General features: G+C 35.2%; 1 protein-coding gene across 1 annotated transcript in view; it reads left to right on the forward strand.

Annotated features, from left to right (window-relative positions):
• ttn.2 (titin, tandem duplicate 2) overlaps positions 1–24983 on the forward strand; it is a 162588-nt gene that overhangs the window by 49026 nt on the left and 88579 nt on the right. Inside the window, exons 68-107 of the mRNA XM_066688525.1 lie at positions 90–377; positions 509–787; positions 928–1206; positions 1299–1577; positions 1705–1992; positions 2127–2414; positions 2649–2939; positions 3240–3527; positions 3920–4033; positions 4132–4405; positions 4531–4714; positions 5040–5129; positions 5231–5498; positions 5606–5641; positions 6473–6682; positions 6781–6858; positions 6952–6978; positions 7127–7183; positions 7281–7331; positions 7687–7746; positions 8121–8201; positions 8638–8709; positions 9037–9120; positions 9602–9676; positions 10135–10260; positions 10503–10604; positions 11215–11298; positions 12198–12317; positions 12977–13078; positions 13609–13692; positions 14965–15063; positions 15333–17474; positions 17867–17950; positions 18382–18465; positions 19256–19339; positions 19535–19630; positions 20497–20544; positions 21164–23278; positions 23723–23764; positions 24559–24954. Of these exons, the coding sequence (XP_066544622.1) occupies positions 90–377; positions 509–787; positions 928–1206; positions 1299–1577; positions 1705–1992; positions 2127–2414; positions 2649–2939; positions 3240–3527; positions 3920–4033; positions 4132–4405; positions 4531–4714; positions 5040–5129; positions 5231–5498; positions 5606–5641; positions 6473–6682; positions 6781–6858; positions 6952–6978; positions 7127–7183; positions 7281–7331; positions 7687–7746; positions 8121–8201; positions 8638–8709; positions 9037–9120; positions 9602–9676; positions 10135–10260; positions 10503–10604; positions 11215–11298; positions 12198–12317; positions 12977–13078; positions 13609–13692; positions 14965–15063; positions 15333–17474; positions 17867–17950; positions 18382–18465; positions 19256–19339; positions 19535–19630; positions 20497–20544; positions 21164–23278; positions 23723–23764; positions 24559–24954 (9849 nt within the window). The remainder of the gene's footprint in view (positions 1–89; positions 378–508; positions 788–927; positions 1207–1298; positions 1578–1704; positions 1993–2126; positions 2415–2648; positions 2940–3239; positions 3528–3919; positions 4034–4131; positions 4406–4530; positions 4715–5039; positions 5130–5230; positions 5499–5605; positions 5642–6472; positions 6683–6780; positions 6859–6951; positions 6979–7126; positions 7184–7280; positions 7332–7686; positions 7747–8120; positions 8202–8637; positions 8710–9036; positions 9121–9601; positions 9677–10134; positions 10261–10502; positions 10605–11214; positions 11299–12197; positions 12318–12976; positions 13079–13608; positions 13693–14964; positions 15064–15332; positions 17475–17866; positions 17951–18381; positions 18466–19255; positions 19340–19534; positions 19631–20496; positions 20545–21163; positions 23279–23722; positions 23765–24558; positions 24955–24983) is intronic.

Here is a 24983-nt window from a genome sequence, read left to right on the forward strand (position 1 = left end):
TAGTTATGCACTAGTTCTGCTAATAACAATTCTCATGCATTATGTTTTGTCTCTGACACTGATGTTTAATTGATCATTTCTTTAAACAGATAAAATCATACCTCCTTCCTTCTCAAGAAAATTAAAGGGCACTAATGCAATTCTTGGTGCAGCGGGTCAACTTGAATGCAAAGTGTCTGGATCACCTCCCTTATCTGTTTCTTGGTTCCATGACGAAGAAGAGATCATAGATGGAACAAAGTACCAAGTTGCATTTGTTGAAAATACGTGCACTTTGAACGTTACCACTCTTGAGCTGTCAGATGCTGGACAGTATAAATGCGTTGCAACAAATTCAGCTGGATCTGTTGAGTGCGCTGCATCTTTGACTGTAAAAGGTCAGTAAATACACAAGTAGGCAGATAAGGTCTTCCAATCTTGGTTTCCTTATTGGTCTATCTGCAATGATCTTTGTATCGCTTGTAAACTGATTACTTATCTTGCTTGTTTTATTTCTTTTTGTATTTAGAACCACCATCTTTTGTGAAGAAACCAGAAGCTTTGGAAGCCCTACCTGGCTCAAATGTTACATTTACGGGAGTTGTCAGTGGAACCCCTCCCATTAAATTAAAATGGTTTAGGGGAAGCACAGAAATAGTTTCTGGAAGGAGCTGTGCAATCATTTTGCAAGGCACAGTGGCCACTTTGGAGCTATACAAAGTTGATTCATCAAAATCTGGAGAGTACACATGCCAGATAACTAATGATGCTGGAAAAAATAGTTGCACAACAAACCTATTTGTTAAAGGTTGGTTATTATCTTGTTTAGTTCTATTTTTATTTCTTTTTTTAAACACAATATACATTATTTATATATAATAATTTGAACATGTTCAATTATTTAAGTATGTTACAAATTTTCAAGCACTCTTGCATTCTTTGCTTTAGAGCCTGCACACTTCCAGAAGAAACTGAAGGATGCAAGTGTTGAAATAGGGAAATCTCTGTTTCTTGAATGCACGTATACTGGAAGCCCGGAAATATCTGTAACATGGCAAAAGAATGGCATGGATATTACATCCTCCGAAAAATACAATATTACAACTACGGAGAACTCCTGCATATTGGAGTGTCTTGACTGTGACAAAGACACTGGAGGGAGATACTCTTGTGAAGTTGAAAATGAGGCAGGACGTGATACAAGTCAAGCTTTTGTGTCAATATTAGGTTTGTTTTCTTTAATTTAAGTTACATCTGTGTATTACCTGTTAAAGATGTATGAATTTATCATTCATATAATTATTTATTTTTTACTTTAGAACCACCCTTTTTTATTCAAAATTTGGAACCAATGGATGTGACAGTTGGAGATGGTGTTTGTTTGAAATGCCAAATAGAAGGAACACCTGAAATTAAAGTGTCCTGGTTTAAGGGTGATGCGAAATTGAGATCCACTCCTACTTGCAAAATGGAATTCATCCATGGCATTGCTGTTTTGAAACTCAGTAAAGTTACTAAAAATGACATTGGAGAATACAGCTGCAAAGCTGAAAACAATATTGGTTCAGCTTCCTCAAGTTCCTCTTTAACTGTACAAGGTGATAATCTTATTTCTCTTTTTTAAACCTATATTACTGTTCTTTTTTAAGATAAGTACAATTTTGCCATAATTCATGTTACTTATTGTTTATACAACTGTGTTCTTGTGTAACTACTCTATTTCAGATGTCAAAACACCACCTACCTTTTCAAGAAAAATGACCAGTCTCCAGCAAACTGAAGGGCTTCCAGTTAAATTTGAGTGTCGTGTTACTGGGTTCTCTCCTATTGAGATTTCTTGGCTTAAAGATGGTGAACCTTTGACAAGTGATGAGGAATTCACAACTTCTTTTATTGATAATTCTGCAGTCCTAGAAATTGCTAAAAGTGAAATGAAACACTCTGGGGAGTACACTTGCATAGCTTCCAATATTGTTGGGACTGCTTCTTGTAGAGCCAAGCTCACACTTCAAGGTTTGTTGTGTTATTGTCTTTCATACTAAGCATTTCTTGCTGAAATCTGTGACATTTCTTAAATAACCCATATTTCTGTTGACATTTCCAATGTGTTTTATATTACTTATCTTACTCTTCCATTTAATTTTTAGAACCAAGGTTTCCTCCTGTATTTGACAAAAAACTGTTCCCTGTGGATGTTTCTGTGGGAGACAGTGTTGAACTTGATTGTCACATGACTGGATCTTTGCCCATCAAAGTCACATGGTCAAAGGATAACAAAGACATCCGAGCTGGAGGAAATTACAAGATCACCTGCACAGATAACAGACCACAATTGACCATTTTAAGAGCAGATAAAGCAGACTCTGGTCAATATTCTTGCCATGCTAGTAATGAAATTGGGAAAGATTCTTGTTCAAGTCAAGTTTCTGTGAAAGGTATTTCATAATGGGTTCTTGGATGGGAACTGTCTTTTTCTTGGGTTTCTTTTTTACAATGTAATATCTTAATTGTTTTAATTATTAATGCATTATCCAATAGCTTATATAATGACCATATTTTGAAATAGACTATGTTTTTTAATGTTTATTTAATACATTTTATTATTGTTGTGAATAAAACTATAGTCTGAATACACATAATTACATGTCTTGGTTATTTATTTGTTTCAGAACGCAAAATTCCACCTACTTTCACGAAAAGGCCTTCCGAATCCATCGAGGACACAGAAGGAAAACTCGTTAAACTAGAGGGTCGTGTTTCTGGCTCCCAGCCAATGAGCATTGCCTGGTTTAAAGATGAAGAGGAAATCCAAATCTCTGACTTTTATGATATGTCATTCAAGAGCAATGTAGTTCTTCTGAGCATTAAGAAAGCTGCACCAATCAATTCTGGTACTTACACTTGCAGAGCGGCTAATGAAGCTGGCACAGCCATGTGTAATGTATCTGTATTTATCAAAGGTCAGTATGAATACCTTTTCATCTTTACACTGTCATATATTGCCACTTTTCTTCAATAGTTTCTTAAAATTGGATAGAATGCACTTTAAGAAGAAATGTAGCAATTTTAAATTGTAACTTCTGTTTGTTTGGGATTTATAGAATATATTGGTTGCCAACTTGCTTGATTTGCAATGTTGAGTAGATTTATCTTATGCATCATGTTGCACAGTTTAGAAAATGTGTGATATATGTCTTTGAAAATGCAGGTTTTGCTTATGTGAATGTACAATGAAATCATAACCATCTTTGTAATTTCAGAACATAAAAGACCTCCAGTTTGTGATGTCCCTCTTAAACCTGAAACGGTTAATGAAGGTGAAATGCTGCATCTGAGTTGTCATGTCCATGGATCTGAACCAATCAAAATTCAGTGGCTTAAAGACAGAAAAGAGCTAAAATCTTCTGATAAGTGCAAACTTACTTTTGCTGATGGTACCGCAACATTGGAAATTAGTGCTGCTACCAAAACTGATGCTGGCGATTACTTGTGCAAGGCCACAAATGAGGCTGGAAGTGATTCTTGCAAGGCCAAAGTGACTGTCAAAGGTACAATTATTTTTAACATTATTTGATTTGATCTTCTTATGTTAACATAAGCAATCATTTATTTTACCTTTGAAGATTGTTTTTAAAGTTACCTTGTATAATTATTTATATTTTGATACTAGCAAAGGTTTTGATCATGTCTGCCCTCATCATTTGAAGCCATGCTTTGGGAAGATAAATGTATGTTGTTATACTTTCCTTTAAGTGCTTTAAATCCTTTCTCTTCTTTCCTTACATGTAAAAGTGCCAAACCCTTTTTATATATACATTTTTTGTGTTATTATGGTGCAGATTTTGAGTATGCCTTACAATTTTCCAGTTTTATCTTGACTAAGATGCACACCTTTCAATGTGTTTTAAACAATCTAATTAAAAATAAGTTTTTAATTTAGATAAAAAAGCAGAAGGCATCAGAGTTGCACCAGGAGAACCTGCCGCAGCTAAACCTGCTAAATTAGACAACTTGTACTTCATTGAGGAGCCCAAGAATTTCAAAGTGTGCGAAAGTAAGTGCAACTACAAGAATAATATAAACATTCACTTTTTTCATTATTGTATAATGTCCCTGTGGTTAATTCATGTTTTTGCTTTATTATATTCCTAGAGGGGACTGCGACTTTCATTGCCAAAGTTGGGGGTGATCCCATTCCAAATGTGAAATGGATGAAGGGAAAATGGAGGCAAATCAACCATGGAGGACGTATCGTTGTTGAGCAAAAGGGGCAAGAGGCCAAACTTGAAATCAAGGAAGTCACCAGAACTGATTCTGGACAGTACAGATGCATTGCTACCAACAAGTTTGGTGAAATTGAATGTAGTACCACCCTTACTGTGGAAGAGAAGAAAGAAACCGTAGTTGAAATGCCCAAACTGAAAAAGTATGTCACACTTTGATGATACTTTTCTTGAAATATTTTGCTGCCATTTGGTACATATACAATTGAAGACTTATCAAAATAATTTCAGTAAGTATATAATGGTTATCTCTGTTTTTTGTGTCTAGAGTACCTTCTAAGCCAAAGGAACCGCAAGAAGAACAAGAAATTGACATCATTGAGCTGCTCAGGAATGTTGACCCCAAAGAGTATGAGAAATATGCTCGCATGTATGGAATCACAGACTACCGTGGTCTTCTTCAGGCAATTGAGTATCTGAAGAAAATGCGTGGAGATGAAACGCACAGAGTGGTAAGCTTTTCATTGGATTTATTATCTCTTTTGTAATAATATAGAAATTCAAATTCAAGAAAAAGTCTACTGAACTTCTATGAAATATAATAAATAAATACATAATTTAGATTGTAATGTCGTTAAAAATGTTTACAATTTAAAATAAATCTGTAGTGTATATTCTTCTTATTCTTCTTGTTTTTTGTGCAACTTGGAGTATCAAGGAACAGACAATTGACCAGTATGGTTACTAAACATCCCCTTCCAAAAACCCCTGGTATTTTAATATATCTGAATCTGTGATTTTATTTAGTGACTTAAAACGGTTTCTGCTCTGATTTAGGAGGTGGAACATGAGGGCAGAGCTGCTGGAGAGGAACAGGAGTTTGATAACCTTGTTTCATTCCTGCAACAAAGAATGAGCACAGATGAGGTACGAACAATACATGGGATATATTATATATCTTGAAAGAAAACATAAACCAACTTAACTTATGTTGATGTTTTAATAATATTAATATTGTTTAATTTCAGCCTGTCACTCTGGTGAAAGACATTGAGGATCAAACAGCAATTGTAAATAAGGAGGCGGTGTTTGAATGTGAGATCAAGATCAACTATCCAGAAATCAAACTTTCATGGTACAAAGGAACTGAAAAGCTTGATACCAATGAAAAGTATGACATCAGTATTGAAGGTGACCGCCATTTGTTGAAAATCAAAAACTGCCAGACACGGGACCAAGGAAATTACCGTGTTGTGTGTGGTCCACACATCTCAAGTGCTAAGTTAACTGTTGTGGGTAGGTATATTGTTTTATTCCTGTTTGCACTGCATGGAATTAAAGCACAGATGAATACATTCCTACGTAGAGAGAATGCTAACCATATTTGTTTTCTTACTTTTCAGAGCCTGTAGTGGAACAGCCTCTTCAACCCTTAGCTGGTAAGGAAGGCCAGATATGTACATTGGCTTGCCAGTTCTCTGTGCCTAATGTAAAAACACAGTGGTTTAAGAATGGAAGGCTTTTAGAGCCACATGGCAGATACATTTTTGATGTCACAGATAAAATACAGAAGCTTTCTATTAAAGATCTTAGAACAGAAGACCAAGGGCGTTTTACCTGCAGATATGACAACCTTGAGACCACAGCTGATCTTTGGGTAGAAGGTTTGTATTTGCAGACGACAAAAGCGTGGAATTGGACAATCTAATCCACTCATCTGGTGTCAAGTGTTTGATCTTTAATCGCTAACCTCTTTCATTGGCATCATTTTTAACACTCATGTATCTTATAACCATAGCTAAATCATTTTTTATTTTTTATTTTATATATTCTTGTCCTTTTGCATATTTCTTCACTTCTCATCTTGGAGGTATTCTTTCCAAACCTTCTTGAGCCTTTTTTAATATGTAATATGTTTTGGTACTATCTTTCTCTTTCTGTGCTCGATTTGTGGTTGGGTTTCCTCTTAATTTGCCCTCCCTTCAAAGTCATCTAATTGCACTTGGTGTTCTTTCTTGTTACATTTTATAAACATTGTGCTTCCCATTTTTACTTTTATTACTTAACCTAGTGAATCTTCAGATTAAGATACATATGTAGGATGAGGAAATGGAGGATTGATCATTCTTAAATTTAATCAGTCTGAACCTACATCTCCACAACCAATAGATCAACCCAAAAATGGAAGATTAAAGACTTCATCCTACATTTGTATTCCTTTCAAAAAATAACAGCAATGCTGATTTCAATCATCTATTTATCTCTTTCAGCTGAGCAAATTCAATTCACCAAGAGAATCCAGAATATTGTGGTGAATGAACATCAGTCTGCAACCTTTGAGTGTGAGGTTTCCTTTGATGATGCTATTGTTACATGGTACAAAGACACAGCAGAGCTTAAAGAGAGCTCAAAATACAGTTTCAGAAGTGAAGGGCGACGTCATTTCATGACTATACACAATGTAACATCTGAAGATGAAGGTTTGTCTGCCTAATTATAAATTGTATATATATATAATAAATGTTATACAACATTTCAAATAAAATGAACTAACTTATCTTTATTCATAATTTTGTAGGTGTTTATTCTGTGATTGCACGCCTGGAGCCAAGAGGTGAAGCTAAAAGCACTGCTGAACTTTACCTGTCTGGCAAAGGTTGGTATTGTTTTCAAGGAGAAATACATTATTATTTGATTCCTTAAATGTAGATGTATTTTTAACTAAATGACTTGCTTCATTATTTCACAGAAATTGAAGAAGGAATACCTCCTGAAGGTAAGACTTGCTTTTGCAAAATCATACATTTTGGGATTGTAAAAAATAATCTTGTTTGCATTATGTTTTGTTGTAAAGACATAACATGGACATATACACACACATTTCTCTATTCTCATGTATTTCAAATACATTTAAAATTCCTTAGATGTCCCAGATACTGCTATACAAGTACCTGAAGTGCCTTCTACCATTACTACTAAAGGTAAGAGAGGCACATATGGTAAAGTGGTAAATCCATTCTTAATTAGTTTTAAAACTTTCAAGTAACTGATCAATACATATCATTCTTCTTTCAAAAGATGTCTCTCCTCCTGGTTTCTATTATTATGAAGAACAGATGGAAGTTGAAGGTATAAGACACAAATCATTCTAATCCATGATTTCTTCATCACTTACTCCTTTCATAACATCATTATCAAATCCAGTAATTTTGTTTTGTTTTGAACTAATTCATCATCTTAATCATTCTTTCAATCATTTTCCAGGTTGTAGCCATTAAACTGAATGTTGTGATTTAACCATGTGTCTTAAATGTGTCTCTGTATGTTTTGATCATTCATATATGTCCATCAAAGTCTGTCCAAATATTTTTCTCACCCTCTTAATGGTATTCCCTGCAGTCTCTCTCTCTCTCTCTCTCTATATATATATATATATATATATATATATATATATATATATGTATTATTCTTATTCTTATTCCAGAGATTGAAAGCTGGACAATTAAAGAGGAGAAAGTCACACAGGAAGTCACCATCACAAAAGGTACTTTGCAGTCTTGTTGGCATTGTAATTAATATGTGTGTCTGTAGTCAAAATAACAACTTAATATCATTTTCAATAATAACACTCCTTTAAAGATCTTTGTACTTTAGTGTTATGTTATTGGTTATGTTATTTTTATATATAATATTTCTGTAAGGGAACGATTTTAAGCATTTGGGCTAAACAAGATTGAAAGCAGAAATGTTCCCCTCTAGGGAACTGTAGTAGCATGATTGTTTGGGATATTAACTTTTTTTTTTTTTTTTTTTTTTTTAACATTTTGTATTTTATGATCTGTTCTCTGTTAAAAAGCAAACAAACATTTAAGTGTGTTAATGTATCATTTTCTAAGACCATTCTTAATGTATTTTAAGTTCCTGTGCCTCCAAGGGAACCTGTAGAGGAAATAGTTTCAAGGACTAAAGTAACGGGAAGAGAACAAGTCCCAGAAAGAGGTACTGAGATCTAAATATGCTGGTTGTGCTATGGCTTATTGCTAAAAGCAAGCATTTGTGTTTTTTTGTGTGTTTTGTATACCTCAGTCTTTGTGTTTGTCCCTTCTTTGTCAGCTTACTTTGCATATTTCCTGTCTTGATAACTTTATTGAAAGTAGCAAGTTGCTGTCTTGCGTACTTTTAAAATAAATAAACAGATATTCTTTAAGCATATCTTAAAGAATATAAGCAGAGAACATATTATTCTTGTGTTTTAAGTTGTCCATTTCCTTGGCTCTCATGTTTGTCTAACTGTCTAGCATATTCAGTATTATGTCTGTCCTCTGTATTAAGTCATATGCCTGTCTATATCAAAACACTTCTTGCTTTGGCATGCGTGCTTCTCCACAATAATAGTTTTGGTAGCTTCAGACTAACTCAGCATATGTTCCTGAAGCTTTCATCAGGCCAGAAGAGGTTAGACCTGCTGCAGTTCCATCCCAAGAGGAGGCCCCTGCTGTGGTTAAAGGTATAGACATATATATATATATATATATATATATATATATATATATACACACAAATAGACAATCGATACAAGCACTCTTGAAATACTTCTTTCCTGTTTCTACACAGTCTTACACAGTTTTTATCTCTTTAAATTTAAGTGTGAGAATGTACTGTTTGTTATATTTTTTATGTTTATTTCTCTCATTTTGGTTGAAATATTTATTTCGCTTTTAATGTAAGGATTTTTATATGTGAGACTGTGTTTTTTTATAAACTCTACTATTAAATGGTTTATCTTTAAAATACACAATAGGGATTTTATTAAAATACAATACTATTTTTAAAGTACCTGAAGAACCAAAGAAGCCAGTAACAGAAAAGATCACACCAGAAGTTGTACCAGAAAAGAAAGAACGCCCTGCACCTGAAGGTATAGTGTTATGTGTGAAATAACCAGTCTTATTGTCTTGCTGTTAGACAAGAAGCTCTTGTCTATGTATGTCTCTAAATATTCTTGTGTATTTTCGTTTGTCAAGTGTATGTTGATTTTAAATGTTTTGCTGTACACACGGAAACACATTTTATGCTTCTAGGAACACTAGCTTCTACATCAAACATGAATATGAAATATTTCTTGTATATATGTAATTGTCCAGTGTTTTCCATACAAGTCTAATACCATCATTCTAAACCATCCTCATGAAATAATAATAAAAAAACTCTTACACAATATTCTTTGCTTCTCATATGTTTTAGTGTATTAATGTTGTAAGTGTTTGTCCATGTTGGTTTGGAAAATGAATGGCCCGGTGTTGATTTATTAACATTTGAAATTCAAAATCTTTTCAAGGAGCTATTATTTTTGTATCTAGGTCATAATCATTCTTACCATTAAAACTCTATTTTCAAAGCACCTAAAGAAGTCAAGAAGCCAGAACCTGCTCCTGCTGTTGCTCCTGTTAAAGACAAGTTTACCCCTGAAAAAGGTATCAAATAAAAGGATGCTTTTGCTTAAATTAGTTCTGTGCTGCTTACAGGCCTTGTTAAATTTGTGTTAACATTTGGCTCCAACTAAGTGTATATTGTCATCATCATCTTGTGTCATGTTCTCTGTGTATGTTATGTGCCTTTTTATGTTTGTGCAAAACAAGCTCTACAAGCTTTCTTTGTAAAGAAGATGTTCATGTCAAGAGTTTTTGCAAACATACATTCTTGAATGGCTGACGTTCAATACGTGTTTATATTAAAAGTATGTCTTGAAAGACGCTTCATAGTGCATTCAGAGTAGAGATCTTTTTTGTGTTGTCTGTGAGTTACTGTGAATCTATGTTATTGCTGCAGACAGAGCCAATGCTTGCATACAGTGCTTGCTCGTGCGATTACATCTTATCGATTGTGCCATTAATGTTCTCTTAGCCTAACGTAATCATAATGTCTTTTAAAGTTCCCGAGGAGGTTAAGAAACCTGTACCTAAGATTACACCTGAACCTAAGGTGGCACCACCATCTAAAGTTGAACCTGAACCAAAACCTGCACCTGAAAAGAAAGTTGGAGTTGCACCTGTTAAAGGTACTGCTGTTGTCTCTGTCATTTTGCCGTGTTCGTTATGTTATTCTTTGCAAGTCTTTACAGTCTCTGTGTGTTGTTGTATCTTGTCATAATGAAGAAATGAATTACATGTCTGTGTGTGCAGTCTGAGGTGTCCAGCTTCTAAAGTAGAAGCACTTCTTAATGTTATGTTTCTATATATGTATGCACATATGTCCATATATGTTATGTCCAAATTCAAAAAACAAAAATATTCTTTAAAGTTCCTGAGGAGGCAAAGAAGCCAGTGCCTTCAAGACCAGAGCCAGCTGCAAAGCCAGAACCAGCCCCGGCTCCTCCAAAGGAGAAGGCCGTTCCAGAAAAAGGTATCCAATTGTCTCTGGAAAGCTTTGGGATATTTAGTAAAGGCTGCACTGCATACTTTGTCTTCTCTTGTCTTTTATGTTATCAGTGCAGTGACTAACTGCTTTGGGATGCCTAAGCATTCTTCTTATTGTCCCTTTTCATGTGTATATGCAAATAACATTCAAACATGTTTGTTTAATTTGTGTCTCTGTCTGAATGTTTTTTCTGTTTACCCTGTGTCTTAATTGTGATGTTAATTCTTAATAAATGTGAAGAAAATATGCCTCATGCTTTAAAAATTACAAATTCAAGACTGCTTTAATAATAATTAAAAAATAATACATATTGCACGGCTTATATGTGTGTGCAAACATGTCAACATGTCAGTATATGTTTATATACTTTATATAAAGATATAGTTGAGTTGTGTTATTAGCATTTAATATGAGCTTTTCAATGGCATATACTTCAAAAAATGTATGTACAAACATATTTGTTGAATAATATTTGTTCAAATTAAGTTAATCAAGCTTGTCTTAAAGCCCTCCTGCCCATGTCAGTTTTTATGTTGTCTTGATTGTTTTATGTGTCTGTCGGTAAGTAATGTCTTAAAAATAAATGTCTTTAAAGTGCCTGAAGTTAAAAAGAAGGAAGCGCCTGTGGAAAGAGTCCCAGTCTCTGTTCCTAAAGTGGAGGAGGTGGCTCCTGCCAAAGGTATTCTTATCATGATAAGTGATCTTCAAACTCGCCCTCTTCTGTCCTTCCATACCTTGTGTGTGATGCTCAGCTACCTGTTTTGTCTGACAGCTTCAAGCTGGCTCTCTGTGGTTTCTTTTAATGTTGTTTAATTGTTTTGTTGTCTACACGTCGATCAGTTTACTGAACAAAATGTATATATGTATGTCTGTGTACGTGTGTGTGTGTCTATATATATATATATATATATATATATATGTGTTAAAGTACTTGTACATTTATAGATTTTACTAAAAGTATTTCATGAAAAATGCACTATAAAAAACAAAAAAACACCAAAAGTAATTGGCAACAAAATATCTTCCTTTTAAATGGCCACTTTGCTGAGAGTACAGCATTAACAGTTTTTGTTCTAAGTTTTATTAAACGTTTAACCAATCTTGACATTTCAATTTATTTCATTAATCAGTACTCTTGACATGTCTGAGCCAGATGTCTAGGACATAATTTTGAGAATTTGGAACAGTGGTTGAAAATAGCAAACATTCATATATCTGAAGTACACAAAGCTTTAATACCAAATAGAAAGCAAAATCAATCCAAAATGTATCTAATTAAATTAGCAATTAAAGTTTATAATATTTTGGACAAATACATTTTTGAAAGTCAATAAATTGCATGACTTTGCAGTTAGATGACAAAAGTGGACAAAAGGTTTTTGTTAATATACACATATTTATTTTTAAATGACATGGACATAAATGTGTCATATTTCTGTTTCAACTGATTTGTCTAATCTCCATGTGCCGTATTTGTCATGTGTGTGTTACACAGTGTTATATGTTCTTGCAGTGTCAGTCCATTTCTTTAACAGCACGATGTGGTGCAATTAGCTTAATTAAAAATATTCTTTAAAGTGCCAGAAGTTCCAAAGAAGCCTGAAGTTCCTCCTGGGATACCCGTTTCTACAAAAGAGGTGGCTGCTCCTCCAAAGAGGGTAGTCCCTCCTAAGAAAGAAGAGGTTGCTCCTGTTAAAGGTATTTGAAAAGCAGTTTTAGAAAAGTTTGAACATGCTCTGCTGTGATGCAAGCTCTACAGTCCTTTATGTCTTGGATTCCTTAAATGAAAATGTTCCTTTTTTCCCAGAGGCTTATTAATTAATTACAGCATGCTTGTTTATGAGCCATCACAAAATATGTCTGTGTTAAAAAAAAAAAAAAAAACTATTACTTGTAATGCTTCCTGTGCTCTTTAGCCTGTCAAGTGTGTAACTGATATCTGTTCAAATCAGACGTTATTGTGTGTTCTTGAAGTGTCAGTGTTGTTATATTTCTCGTGTTGTGTATTGTCCTTGTCATTCTTATGCTTCTTCTTATGTCTGATCTGTCTACCGCTCGTTTGTTATAAACACACTGGATACACAATCACATATTCAAAAGAAATCCCAGTCTGTGCTTTTAGAGTGAAGGATACTTCCCATACTATATTCTTATAAATATGTCAGTATGTTGTTTGTAATGTAGCTAGGCCAAAACATCTATGAATTGCAGACCACTTTCTGTTTGTGTGTTTTGTTCTTGGGTGGTGTCCAGCTTCTAAACTAGAAGTGCTTCTTAACGTTAATGTTGTGAACTTGCATGCAGATATGTCCATGTTTTCTGTGTCTAAAGTACAAAACAACAAATGTTCTTTCAAGTTCCTGAGGAGCCAAAGAAGCCAGTGCTTGCAAAACCAGAGCCAGCTAAAATACCAGAACCAACTCCTGCTCCTCGAAAGGAGGAAGCTGTCCCAACGAAAGGTATATTTCTACAATGTGTGTCCTCAATAGAACAACAAATACTCACTCTGTTTGGAATACAGTTCAGACTTTGTGCCCTTTTGTCTTTTTGTTGTTATGGATTTATTTCTTTGGAACTCTTGAATTATTTAACTTGAACTCCCTTTTTCTGGGGAAATCAGAGATGTCTGCTGTTATTTGTTTGTAATGTGTTGCTTTGTTTGTTTATTTAAATTCCACAAAATACACTTCACAAAATGTGTAATTGTACATTTTTATAACAAATAACAACCACATTTTATTTTCTACTTTAACATGACTTTGGTAGTTTGGTAGGCTAAAATGGTGCTGTCCTTGTCATCCTGTGATGTCTGGTATGTATGTTTGTCTTAAGGTTTTGTAAACAAATGTCTAGTAGTCCCAAATTCCCTTCAAATTGAATCAACCAAATCTTGTCTTAAAGCCCTCCTGCCCATGTCAGTTTTTATGTTGTCTTGATTGTTTAATGTGTCTGTCGGTAAGTAATGTCTTAAAAATAAATGTCTTTAAAGTGCCTGAAGTTAAAAAGAAGGAAGCGCCTGTGGAAAGAGTCCCAGTCTCTGTTCCTAAAGTGGAGGAGGTGGCTCCTGCCAAAGGTATTCTTATCATGATAAGTGATCTTCAAACTCGCCCTCTTCTGTCCTTCCATACCTTGTGTGTGATGCTCAGCTACCTGTTTTGTCTGACAGCTTCAAGCTGGCTCTCTGTGGTTTCTTTTTATGTTGTTTAATTGTTTTGTTTTGTTCTGTTCTTCCATCTTGTCTTCATTCTCATCAACAATCTTTATTTCATGTCTTCAATGTGTTTTTTGTTTGTCTGTATGTTTTGTAATCATGGTTTACGTTCCAAAGTCCAATTTAATTACTAATAGGAAAAGCGTAAAGATAAAGGGACACAGTTACGTTACTGCTTAGTTGCATAAAATTACTAAAGCCATAAAACATCACTGTGGTGTGCTATAGCACAAAGTGTAAAAAGCCAAAGTGAAATGTATTGGTTAACCATGTAGAGGTATGATTAAACACTGTAAAATATAGTTGTGAACCATGTTTAAGCAAGGTTAATGCAGAGGATAAGAATGTAAAATAAGTAGTAGTAAATGTAGCAGTGATAGATGTAGATATAGTAGTTGTAGTATCCATTTTAGTAATAGTAATAGCAGCAGTACCTGTGCTTAAATTTAAACATTTTACCATTATACACTTTGGAGGAGTCTTGCACATTCCCCTTTGTTTTGTTTGTTTCTTGTTGCATACTGTTTCGTTTCCTGAGGGAAGGCTCTGCTGATAGGGATATTTAATTATATGTGAAGTAATCCTATTATTATTATTATTATTAGTAGTAGTACTAGTAGTACTAGTAGTAGTAGTATTATACATTTCACATCTATAAGGAATTGTTCCAGAGATTAGAAACTTATGCAAACAACAGTTGGTTCTGTCTTTATGAATCTTCTGCACTGTGAGCGAAGCAGTACCTGTCTTCCTACATTATCTTATTTTAGTAAACTGATGGCTGAAGGACGGCAGACCAAGCAGAACGTAACACCTTAAATATAAAAACAAAGCAGCATTTTAGGTTGTCAGCATGGCCCTTTAATATCTTTAAAATGAACAGTCACCTCAAAGAAAAACACAACATATACATTACAGTTTAATCTCTGAGAAGATTCAAGTTCAGTACAATGTTTTATATATATATATATATATATATATATATATATATATATATATATATATTAATAATAGAGCAGTCTTCCCTGTCATTGTTTTGTGTTTTTCTTTAATTGTGTATGTTTTACACGTTCATCTTGATTCTTTACCAGCACAGTACTGTGCTTTATGCTAAAATCAAACTATTCTTTAAAGTACCAGAGGTTGCAAAGAAGCCTGATCGAGTTGCACCTGCCGTAGCCATTCCTAAAAAAGAGGAGCCAGCTCCAAAGAAAGAAGTCCCTCCAGTAAAAGGTATTTTAAATCTGCAAGTGCTTTTTGTGTGCTGCTCTTATGCAAACTTTTGCTTTTCTTCAGAATTGTTTCATTGGTGATCTTAGGTCTTTTTTGCACTTTTTGTTAGTTTTCGTAAATATATCAAAACACATCCCCATGTACACTAGCTCTTTTATTCACCCTGATTGTTTAATACCTACTTTGTGTGTTCTATGTTCTGTCCAAAAGTGTTTATCTTTGTTAGAACTACATCTTGCTTTAAGTTCAATCTCAACTATTCTTTAAAGTTCAAGAGGTCCCCAAGAAGCCTGAACAAGTAGCACCTCCTATGGCTGTTGTAAAGGCAAAGGAGAGCGCTCAGATGAGGGAGGAGGGTTCATACCAGAAAGAGATTTCTGTCCAGAAAGACGTTTCTGTCCAGAGAGATGAAATTGCCTTCCAGAAGGAGGTGTCTGTTCAGAGAGAAGAGATGGCTTTCCAGGAAGAGGTTTCTCTTATGACGGAGGAGGTTTCTTTTATGAAGGAGCCAGTCCCTCTAAGTATAACAGAAGTGTCTCTAAAGCAAAAAGAGGTTTCTATAAAGAAGGAGGCAGTTCCTTTAAGTAGAGCTGAAATGTCTCTGAAGAAAGAAGAGGTTTCCATCAAGAAAGAGGAGGTAAGCTTTCAGGAGATATCTCTTAAGAGAGAGGGTTCTCTTAAAAAAGAACTTTCTCCTAAGGAGTTTGCTTTCCAAAAAGAAGAAATGGCTCTTAAAATAGAAGAATTTGCTCCAAAGAAAGAAGAAATCTCGTATCAAATAGAATTCCAAAAGGAAGTAGTTGCCACTAAGAAAGACATTGGTCCTAAAAAAGTGGAAATGACACTAAAGAAACAAGAAAGGGAAGCCATCCCAAAGAAAGAACAAATTGTCCCAAAAAGAGAAGCTGTCCCAAAGAAAGAAGAAATTGCTCCTAAAATACAAGAAATTCTCCCAAAAAGGGAAGCTGTCCCAAAGAAAGGAGAAATTGCTCCTAAAATAGAAGAAGTTGTCCAAAAAAGGGAAGCCATTCCAAAGAAAGAGGATATTGTTCCTAAAACATTAGACATTGTCCTAAAAAGGGAAACCATACCAAAGAAAGAAGAAATTGCTCCAAAAATAGAAGAAATTCTCCAAGAAAGAGAGGAAGTTGTCCTAATGAAAGAGGCAATTGCTCCAAAAACAGAATTTGTACAAAAAAGAGGGAAAGTTGAAGAAATTGTCCCAAAAAAGGAAGCAGTACCAAAGAAAGAAGAAATTGTCCCAAAAAAGGAAGCAGTACCAAAGAAAGAAGAAATTGTCCCAAAAAAGGAAGCAGTACCAAAGAAAGAAGAAATTGTTCCAAAAAGGGAAGCCGTCCCAAAGAAAGAGGAAATAGCTACTAAAAAACAAGAAATTGTCCAAAAAAGAGTGGAAGTTGTACCAAAGAAAGAGTCAATTGCTCCTAAATTAGAAGAAATTGTCCCAAAAAAGGAAGCAGTACCAAAGAAAGAAGAAATTGTTCCTAAAGAAGAAGAAATTGTCCAAAAAACTGTGGAAGTTGTACCAAAGAAAGAGGCAATTGCTCCTAAAATAGAAGAAACTGTCCCAAAAAGGGAAGCAGTACCAAGGAAAGAGGAAATTGCTCCTAAAGAAGAAGAAATTGTCCAAAAAACTGTGGAAGTTGTACCAAAGAAAGAGGCAATTGCTCCTAAAATAGAAGAAACTGTCCCAAAAAGGGAAGCAGTACCAAGGAAAGAGGAAATTGCTCCTAAAGAAGAAGAAATTGTCCAAAAAACTGTGGAAGTTGTACCAAAGAAAGAGGCAATTGCTCCTAAAATAGAAGAAACTGTCCCAAAAAGGGAAGCAGTACCAAGGAAAGAAGAAATTGTCCCAAAAAAGGAAGCCGTAGCAGAGAAAGAAGAAATTGTCCCAAAAAGGGAAGTTGTCCTAAAGAAACAGGAAATTGTTACTAAAATAGAAGAAATTGTCCCAAAAATGGAAATAGTCCTAAAGAAACAGGAAATTGCTCCTAAAATAGAAGAAATTGTCCCAAAAAGAGAGGAAGTGGTCCCAAAGAAAGAGGCAATTGCTCCTAAATTAGAAGAAATTGTCCCAAAAAGGGAAGCTCCACCACAGAAAGAAGAAATTGTCTCAAAAAGGGAAGTCGTACCAAAGAAAGAGGAAATTGTCCCAAAAAGGGAAACTCCACCACAGAAAGAAGAAATTGTCCCAAAAAGGGAAATGGTCCTGAAGAAAGAAGAATCTGTTCCTACCATAGAAGAAATTGTCCCAAAAAGCGAAGCTGTCCTAAAGAAACAGGAAATTGCTCCTAGAATCGAAGAAATTATTCCAAAGAAACCTGGCCTTTTGAAAAAAGAAGACAAAGAAAAGAAAGTTACACCTAAGAGAGAGGAGATAGCTACACGGAAAGGTATTTTAAGAGCAGCTTGAAGCAAATCTTTCCATTTTCTGCTGTGATGCAAGCACGCCATCCTCTCAATCATCCCATTGTCTTACTCCATGCTGCATTTGCGGGGCCAGTCAAAAATGCAGCAAATATACATACTGTTCATCAGCTCATTTCATTCTGAATGACATCAAATTTTAAATAGCATGTTCTTAAGCGTGGTAATCTGTTTTGTCTCGTGTCTTATTTGTTTGTGAGACTACCTCGTCTCATCTTGTCTTCATTTAACAGTCAAGAAACATGCTTTTGTGTTGTCCATCTCGTTTTTTTCTTACGTGTGGTTTATGTTCTGTGTGTGATTCTTCTTCTTGTGCTTCTGAGAAGGATTTCTAAATCTTACATAATGTTCTTAAAAGTGCCTGAACCAGAAAAGAAGGCCATTCCTGGGAAACCTGCACCAGTATCTGTTTCAGTCAAAGAGGAAATTACTTCTCCGAAAGGTACAGAAAGTACACTTGGACACTTTTTGGAAAAAAAATCTTACTTTCTTGACTCTTTTGTCTGTGTAGTCTTATACTTTTGTATGTCTGTGCAGTCCAGTTTTAGTAGTGTATGTTTCTCTCTGTGTTCGTCTCTGTTAAATTCTTAATTCCAAACACCCTGTATAACAGCCTCAGTCTAAAGTTGAAATAATTGTATTTAAAGTGCCTGAAGTTGTCAAGAGACCAATACCAGAGGCTCCAGTGCCTATAACTGCTCCTCAAACAGAAAGAGTGACTCCAATCAAAGGTACAAAATATGTGTTTCATGTTAAAGTTCCCATTGTCTTGTTTGTTAAAGTTTGTCTTGTTGAATCCATTTTCATCTTGAAACATTCATAAGAAATGTCTTGGTACATATTGTCAGACTAAAACTGAAATGTCCTTTAAAGTGCCCGAGGACATGAAAAAGATTGTTCCTGAAACACCCAAACCATCAGTCCAGCGCATTGAAGAAAAAATACCACCAGTGCCAGGTATTCAATATCTATGGCATTAATTTCCATTGATTCCAGTGTGCTGTAGTAAGCCAAATGTTATGTATGGCATATGTTATTTAGCAACATTTCTACAATGGAAATGTATTTCCATATTTAAGTTCCTGAGGAGAGAAAGAAGCCTGTGTTTGAAGAAATTCCAAAAGTGAAAGCACCAGAAAAAGAAGCAATTATAATTACTAAAGGTACAATCCACTTTCTCTTACTTTCCTGCTCTTTACTCTCTTGCTAGCAGTCAACTGCCATTTTTGTCATGTCATATGAAGTGTATTATGTTATTTTGTCTCAAGTGTGTTTTATGTGTCTTTGTGTGAATGAGTTTCAGTTGAATTAAGTAAAAGCCAAACACTTCAAGTATGCTTAGCATAAACAGTGTTTGACACTAGTAATTTAAATCAACACATTTAAACTGACCATATAAACATAAAGGTTAATGATAGAAATTGTTTTGATTAACTTAAGATGTCAGGGCAGCCGTTGTTGAAGAAGTTACTTCAGTCAGTCTTTCCAGAAGAGAAGCCACTCAAGTGAAAGGTATTTGACTTGAGTAAATATTCGCTAACCAATATCACATCTTACCATTTTCATTTAAAAAAAACTTGACATCTTTCTTTGGTTCAGTTTCACCTGTGTGTGTCTTTGTTTTATTCTCTTCTTATTGTTCAGTGTTGTTTGTTTCCTCAAATCTTCATGTCCTTATTCGTTGTCTCATGTATGTTTGCTATATTCTTAAGAACAACATAAACAAATACATATAACATGTCTTTAGTTCCTGAACCTGCAAAGAAGCCTGAAGTGAAAGAATTTGTACCTGTTGCCAAGGTTGAAGTGGAAAAGGTTGAACCAGAAAAAGGTACAACAAACGAAGAAACACCTTAAATTACGTGTTCAATCATATAGTATGACTGCAGTACTAAAAATAAGTGTTAATTTTTTTAAAATATGGAGATGGATAATTGTCCAAACTTAAACTAGTTTTACAAAAACTTTAGTAGCAGTAATGTGATTTTCCTTTTAAATTCTGAAAATGGTTAACGTTTTTTCAAAGTTCCTACACCTACTAAGATGAAAGCACCACAGCCTGAGGCACCGAAACCTGCAGCCAAAAAAGAGGAGGTGAAACCTTTGGTTAAACCAGTGAAAGGTATAATTCAGTCGTTGATTATTCATTCTTCATGGCTTCATGGCAGTACTTCCCATCATCAAACATGATCATTATAACTCTAAAAAATATAATTACCAACTGATTTTCATCCCTTAATCCGCCTTACTGCTAATTTTAAAATGGTTGCTTGACATTCTTAATTTCATGGTAAGTATGTTAACTTCCATTCATGGATTCTTACAACTCTTAATGAACTAATTCATGTGTTTCTTAAATACGTCAGTCTTGTGTGTTGTGTCTTTTACTAACATGAAGTGTGTCTCGTGTTCTGCAAAGCATAACCTCATTATACCCTTCCTTTGGAAATGTATCCCTTAAGTTCCTATATTTCCATGTCTGTCAAATGGAAACCTAGTAACTGCTGCTTCTGGGGTTTGAACCCTTGGAACATCCCCTGGATCATCAACTAGACTTCATGAAGTAAAATGTAGAGAATTCAAGTGAGGAGGATTTTAATACTTTTAAAAAACTTGAAGGGTTTGAGTTACAAAATAATATCCAGCTTTTTTACTCTCTTTGCAGGTAATATGCAGAGAACAGAGCATATATTTGTATAACCAGGATAGGAGTGAAATTGGTAAAAAGATTATTTGGCTTGATTTTCAAGGTTCAAACATGAGTGAAAACACAAATTATCTTTAGACAATAGGAACAAAACAAATACAACACCAACAGAAATCAGGTCTACATGTGATCAAGTGCTGTTTTTCATCAAGTGATCAGACACAAACTCTGATCCGAAGTTTGTGTCAGAAGTTTGTCAAGATTTGTAAGTGCAATTCGTGTCAATGTGATATTTATTTAGCAAAAATTAAATGAGACTCTTCCTTTAATTTCTAAACTAGATGAAGAAAAGGGACCTGTGACGGCACCCGGACCAGAGAGGAAAAAAGGTATGATAATCACAATTGTAAAGATTCAGAATTGTTTCTCTTTTTTAGGCTCACAAATATGTAAAACTGAGCACATTATTTTGTTTGTTGTTTCAGTGTTGTTTACAGTTTGTTTAAATGTACCAAAGTGTATGTTGGTGTCTGATATATATGGTACATGTATTTGTTGTGTCTGATATATGTGATACATGTATTTGTTGTGTCTGGTATATGTGGTACATGTATTCTTTTGTCTGGTATATGCGGTACATGTATATATATTTTTTTTATCTGATATGTACAGTACATGTATTTATTGTGTCTGATATATGCGGTACATGTATTTTATATGTCTGATATGTACGGTACATGTATTTGTTGTCTGTTATATGTGGTAGATGTATTTGTTGTGTTTGTTGTATGTGGTAGGTGTATTTGTTGTGTCTGTTGTGTGTTGTAGATGTAGTGTGCTGTTGTTCTGACTGAATGGTCATTTTGCTACAGATTTCTGAAGCCGAAGTTCTGAATGGATTTTTTATGTTGTGTTTTATAGAATACATGTCTCGTTTTCTGTTTATTCGACTGTGTTCTGTTTGTAATTTTTCGTATTATATGTAATGTGAAACCTTTATCACCTCAGAAAAACCCAGCGTGACGCCAACAATTCTTAAACAAAAAGGTAGAATCCATATTGAGGAAGAGGAAAAATTTGAAATCCCAACCTTAAAGAAAGTGACAAGAATGTCGAAAGAGAGTGAAGAAGAAGATACTATAACCTTGAAAAAAGTTCCTAAAATACCTTCTGAAGAATTAACACCAGAGTTGGGTATATCTCTTCAGAAAGTCAGTAGAACAGCAACATTTGAGCGAGAGGAATATCAACATGTTTCACTTAAGAAAGTAGATATTATTCCTAAGGAGCCTGAACCTGAAAAGGAAGTTGTGACACTGAGGAAGTTATCATCAGGCACTGTTATAGAACAAGCTGAAAGTAAACGTGTAGAGTTAAAAATAACTGCAAGCTATGAAACAGAGGAAAAAACACAGACTTTTAAACCTCCAAAAAGAGTTGAAAAAAGCCAGAAAGAGGAAGTTAAGGAGGTTATAGAACAGGTTCATCTTAAAAAAACTAAACCAGATATCAAAAGAGAAGTTCCTGAAGAATCTGCAGTTACGCTGAAGAAAATTGAGAAGATTCCCACAGATGAGAGAGATGCAGAAAAGGCTGTTCTGAAGAAACCAACTAGGATTCCTAAAGATGAAATCCCCAAAGAACCAAGTTTAACTCTGAAGAAAGTGGAAAGGATTCCAACTGAGGAGAAAGAATGGGAAAAGGTGAAACTGAAACCATTTGAAAAAGTTCCTAAACAGGATGTACCACCAGCAGCTGAGGAGCCAGGTATACCAATTAAAAAAGGGGAAAGAATTCCAACAGGAGAAAGAGAAAAAGAAGCTGTGACTTTGAAAAAAGGAGAGAGACCTCCTAAGGAGGATTCAGTTAGAGAACCTGCTGTTACACTGAAGAAAGTTGAAAAAATCCCCACGGAAGAAAAAGGAAAAGAGGCAGTAACTCCAAAAGCAGTTGAAAAACTTCATAAAGATGAAATCCCCAAAGAACCCGGTATAGTGTTGACAAAGGTAAAAAGAATTCCCACACAGGAAAAAGAAATTGAAACTGTGAAACTGAAACCATTTGCAAAGGTGCCAAAAGAGGAAGTTGCAGTTGAAACAGAAGATAAAGGTATACCATTTAAAAAAGTAGAACGGATACCTACTGAAGCAAAGGAAAAGGAACCAGTGACCTTCAAAAAGGGAGAAAAGGTTCCTAGAGACGAAAAACCTCAAGAACCAGGTATAACATTAAAGAGGGTAGCAAAAATTCCTACAGAAGAAAAAGAGCCAGCGACTCTAAAAAAACCTGATCATGTTCCGAAGGACGAACTGCCAAAAGAACATGTAATACAGTTAAAGAAAGTTGATAGAATTCCAACGCAAGAAAAGGAGAAAGAACCTGTCATTCTTAAAAAGCCTGAGATCAAGAAGACAGAATCACCACGGGAACGATCTTTGCCGCATAAAGAACCTGAGCAGATACTCAAAGTTGAAAAAGAGAAACCAGAACCTAAAATAATAGCAGAGAAGCCAGCTCCAAAAGGTATTCCTCTAACAAAAGGTAAAAGTCCCAAAGAGGAGGACAAACCTGTGCAGCTGAAAAAGGTGGGACAGTTGCCAAAGGAAATAGATGACAAAGTCAAGGAAGTACCACTTAAACCAGTGGAGCTCACCAGACCAGGATTAGAACTTAAAAAGGTGCCTTCTCCTAAAATTGATGGAAAACCAAAAGTTATTGAATCTATTCCTATTGAGCGAAAACCAAGTAAAGATGTTGCCAAGAAACCTCCAGAAAAAACATCACTGAAAGATGCAGTTGAAGATACGACTGCTCCCTTCAAGAAACCGCTAAAGAAAATCAAGTCACCAGAAGAAAAGGCTCCTCAGGTCCCCCTTCAGATTGGGAAAGGGAAGGTGCCAGTCTTCAAAGAGTTGTCCCCTGAAACGGTGCAACTGAAGAAGATTCCAACGCAGCTAGAAGAAGAAGTATTTGAAGAAGAACCTGAGGAAGAGGAGGATGAAGAGGAAACTTGGGGATGGGAACTAGCTCCACGTGAATCATATACTTCTTCTGAAGACTGGGAGACTCCAGACTCAGAAGAAGGAGCTGTTGAGACTCCTGGAAAGCCAAGTGAAAGACGAGGTGAGACGGCTGCTGCAGACCGCCTCATATCCCGCGCTTCGGAACCAAAATTGTGTTTTACCCCATAATCTCCATCTGCGTCCATTTGTTAAAATCTGTTTCTGTTTGTCTTCCTTAGTCTTGCCTGTGGTCGCATGAAAACGTGTCATCTGTTTAAAATGTCTGTCCAATCCATTTATTGTAAAAAGTTGCATTCTTCTCATCCATAACAAGTCTATGGGCTGTTAAGTCTGTTTAATATCCATGGTATGTTGTGGTTGTAAGTCTAACAGGTAATTCCATTAATATGTGGCATGGGATGCTTCTCCCCATAATTGTATTTGAATTTATTGAAATATATATATATATAAATATTTTTTTTTTTTGGTCTTTTGACATTGTGGCTTTAAATTACATTTTTGATTATGTGGATAACAATATTGCCTACTGCTACAGATGCAAAAGCACCCAGAGAAGAAGCTGGAAGGGGTAGAGGATTACCAAAAGGTGAGAGGGTCTTTGAGTGCATTCACAGTAACAATTGTATGCATGCAAATACTAAACATAATATGTATTTCAAAAATACATATTATGCTAAAATTCTACAATAGGAAGTGGTAGAAAGTCTTGGAATGCAATTTGTGTATTGAGGATTCATGCTTTGCATAAATTTAGCATTATGCTGATTTGCATGGATTCATCTGAAGAAAAAAAAACTTTCTGTGGTAGTACGTTGAAAACAAACACATAATGTTGAATGTTATAGCCTGCTTGCAGAATGTTTTAGTGCTTAAACTCACCTCCAGATGTGTACTTTATAAATATTTTGAATGAGTTGGCATGTGCATGAAAATTGTTCATTTCGTCCAAGTGCATCTAGTTAACTTTCAATATCTACTCACTATCTATCTATCATAATCTATCATAATCATAATCTATGCAAATGCATCATTTTTTACATCTGTGTAGAAAAACTGACTCATTTTTGCTACAAACTGCCTGTGCTATTAAGAGTTTTGAAGAACATAGCTGCAAATCCTGCTCATTAAATTGGAATAACTGCGTCAGAACTAAAGTGGATGAAAGAAATCATACCTACAGAATAAGCATGTGGCATATTGCATTGTTTTCAGGAAGAACTTGCTGCGCATTGCTTGAAATCCTAAGTGGATCGATTTCCATTGCATTAATTGCATTTCCACGTACTGGAAATTTAAACCTTGGGTGCATCATACCAACTCATCGACAAAGCATGCATTGCGTTAGAAAAAATCGGTAACGTGTTCAAATCTGAATTTTAGCAAGACAAACACCCTCGCCTGGCGATGGAGATAAGAGGAGACTAAGACCTGGTGCGGGGGGTGACAAACCTCCAGATGAAGCACCTTTTGGATTCCAGCTCAAGGCTGTCCCATTGAAGTTTGTCAAGGAGCTGAAAGACATTGTTTTACAAGAAGCAGAGTCCATAGGTTCCTCAGCTGTGTTTGAATGTCAGATTTCGCCGTCGACTGCTATCACCACCTGGATGAAAGATGGAAGCAACTTAAGAGAAAGTCCAAAACACAAATTCACTTCCGATGGAAAGGACCGGAAACTGAGTATTATTGATGTGCAGCTTTCTGACACTGGTGAATACACATGTGTTGCCAAGCTTGGCAACAAAGAAAAGACCTCCACAGCCAAACTCATTGTTGAAGGTATTTTCATGACTTTCATGTCCCATGTT

Source organism: Amia ocellicauda, chromosome 16 (genome assembly GCF_036373705.1).
Source record: "Amia ocellicauda isolate fAmiCal2 chromosome 16, fAmiCal2.hap1, whole genome shotgun sequence".
Taxonomy (NCBI): domain Eukaryota; kingdom Metazoa; phylum Chordata; class Actinopteri; order Amiiformes; family Amiidae; genus Amia; species Amia ocellicauda.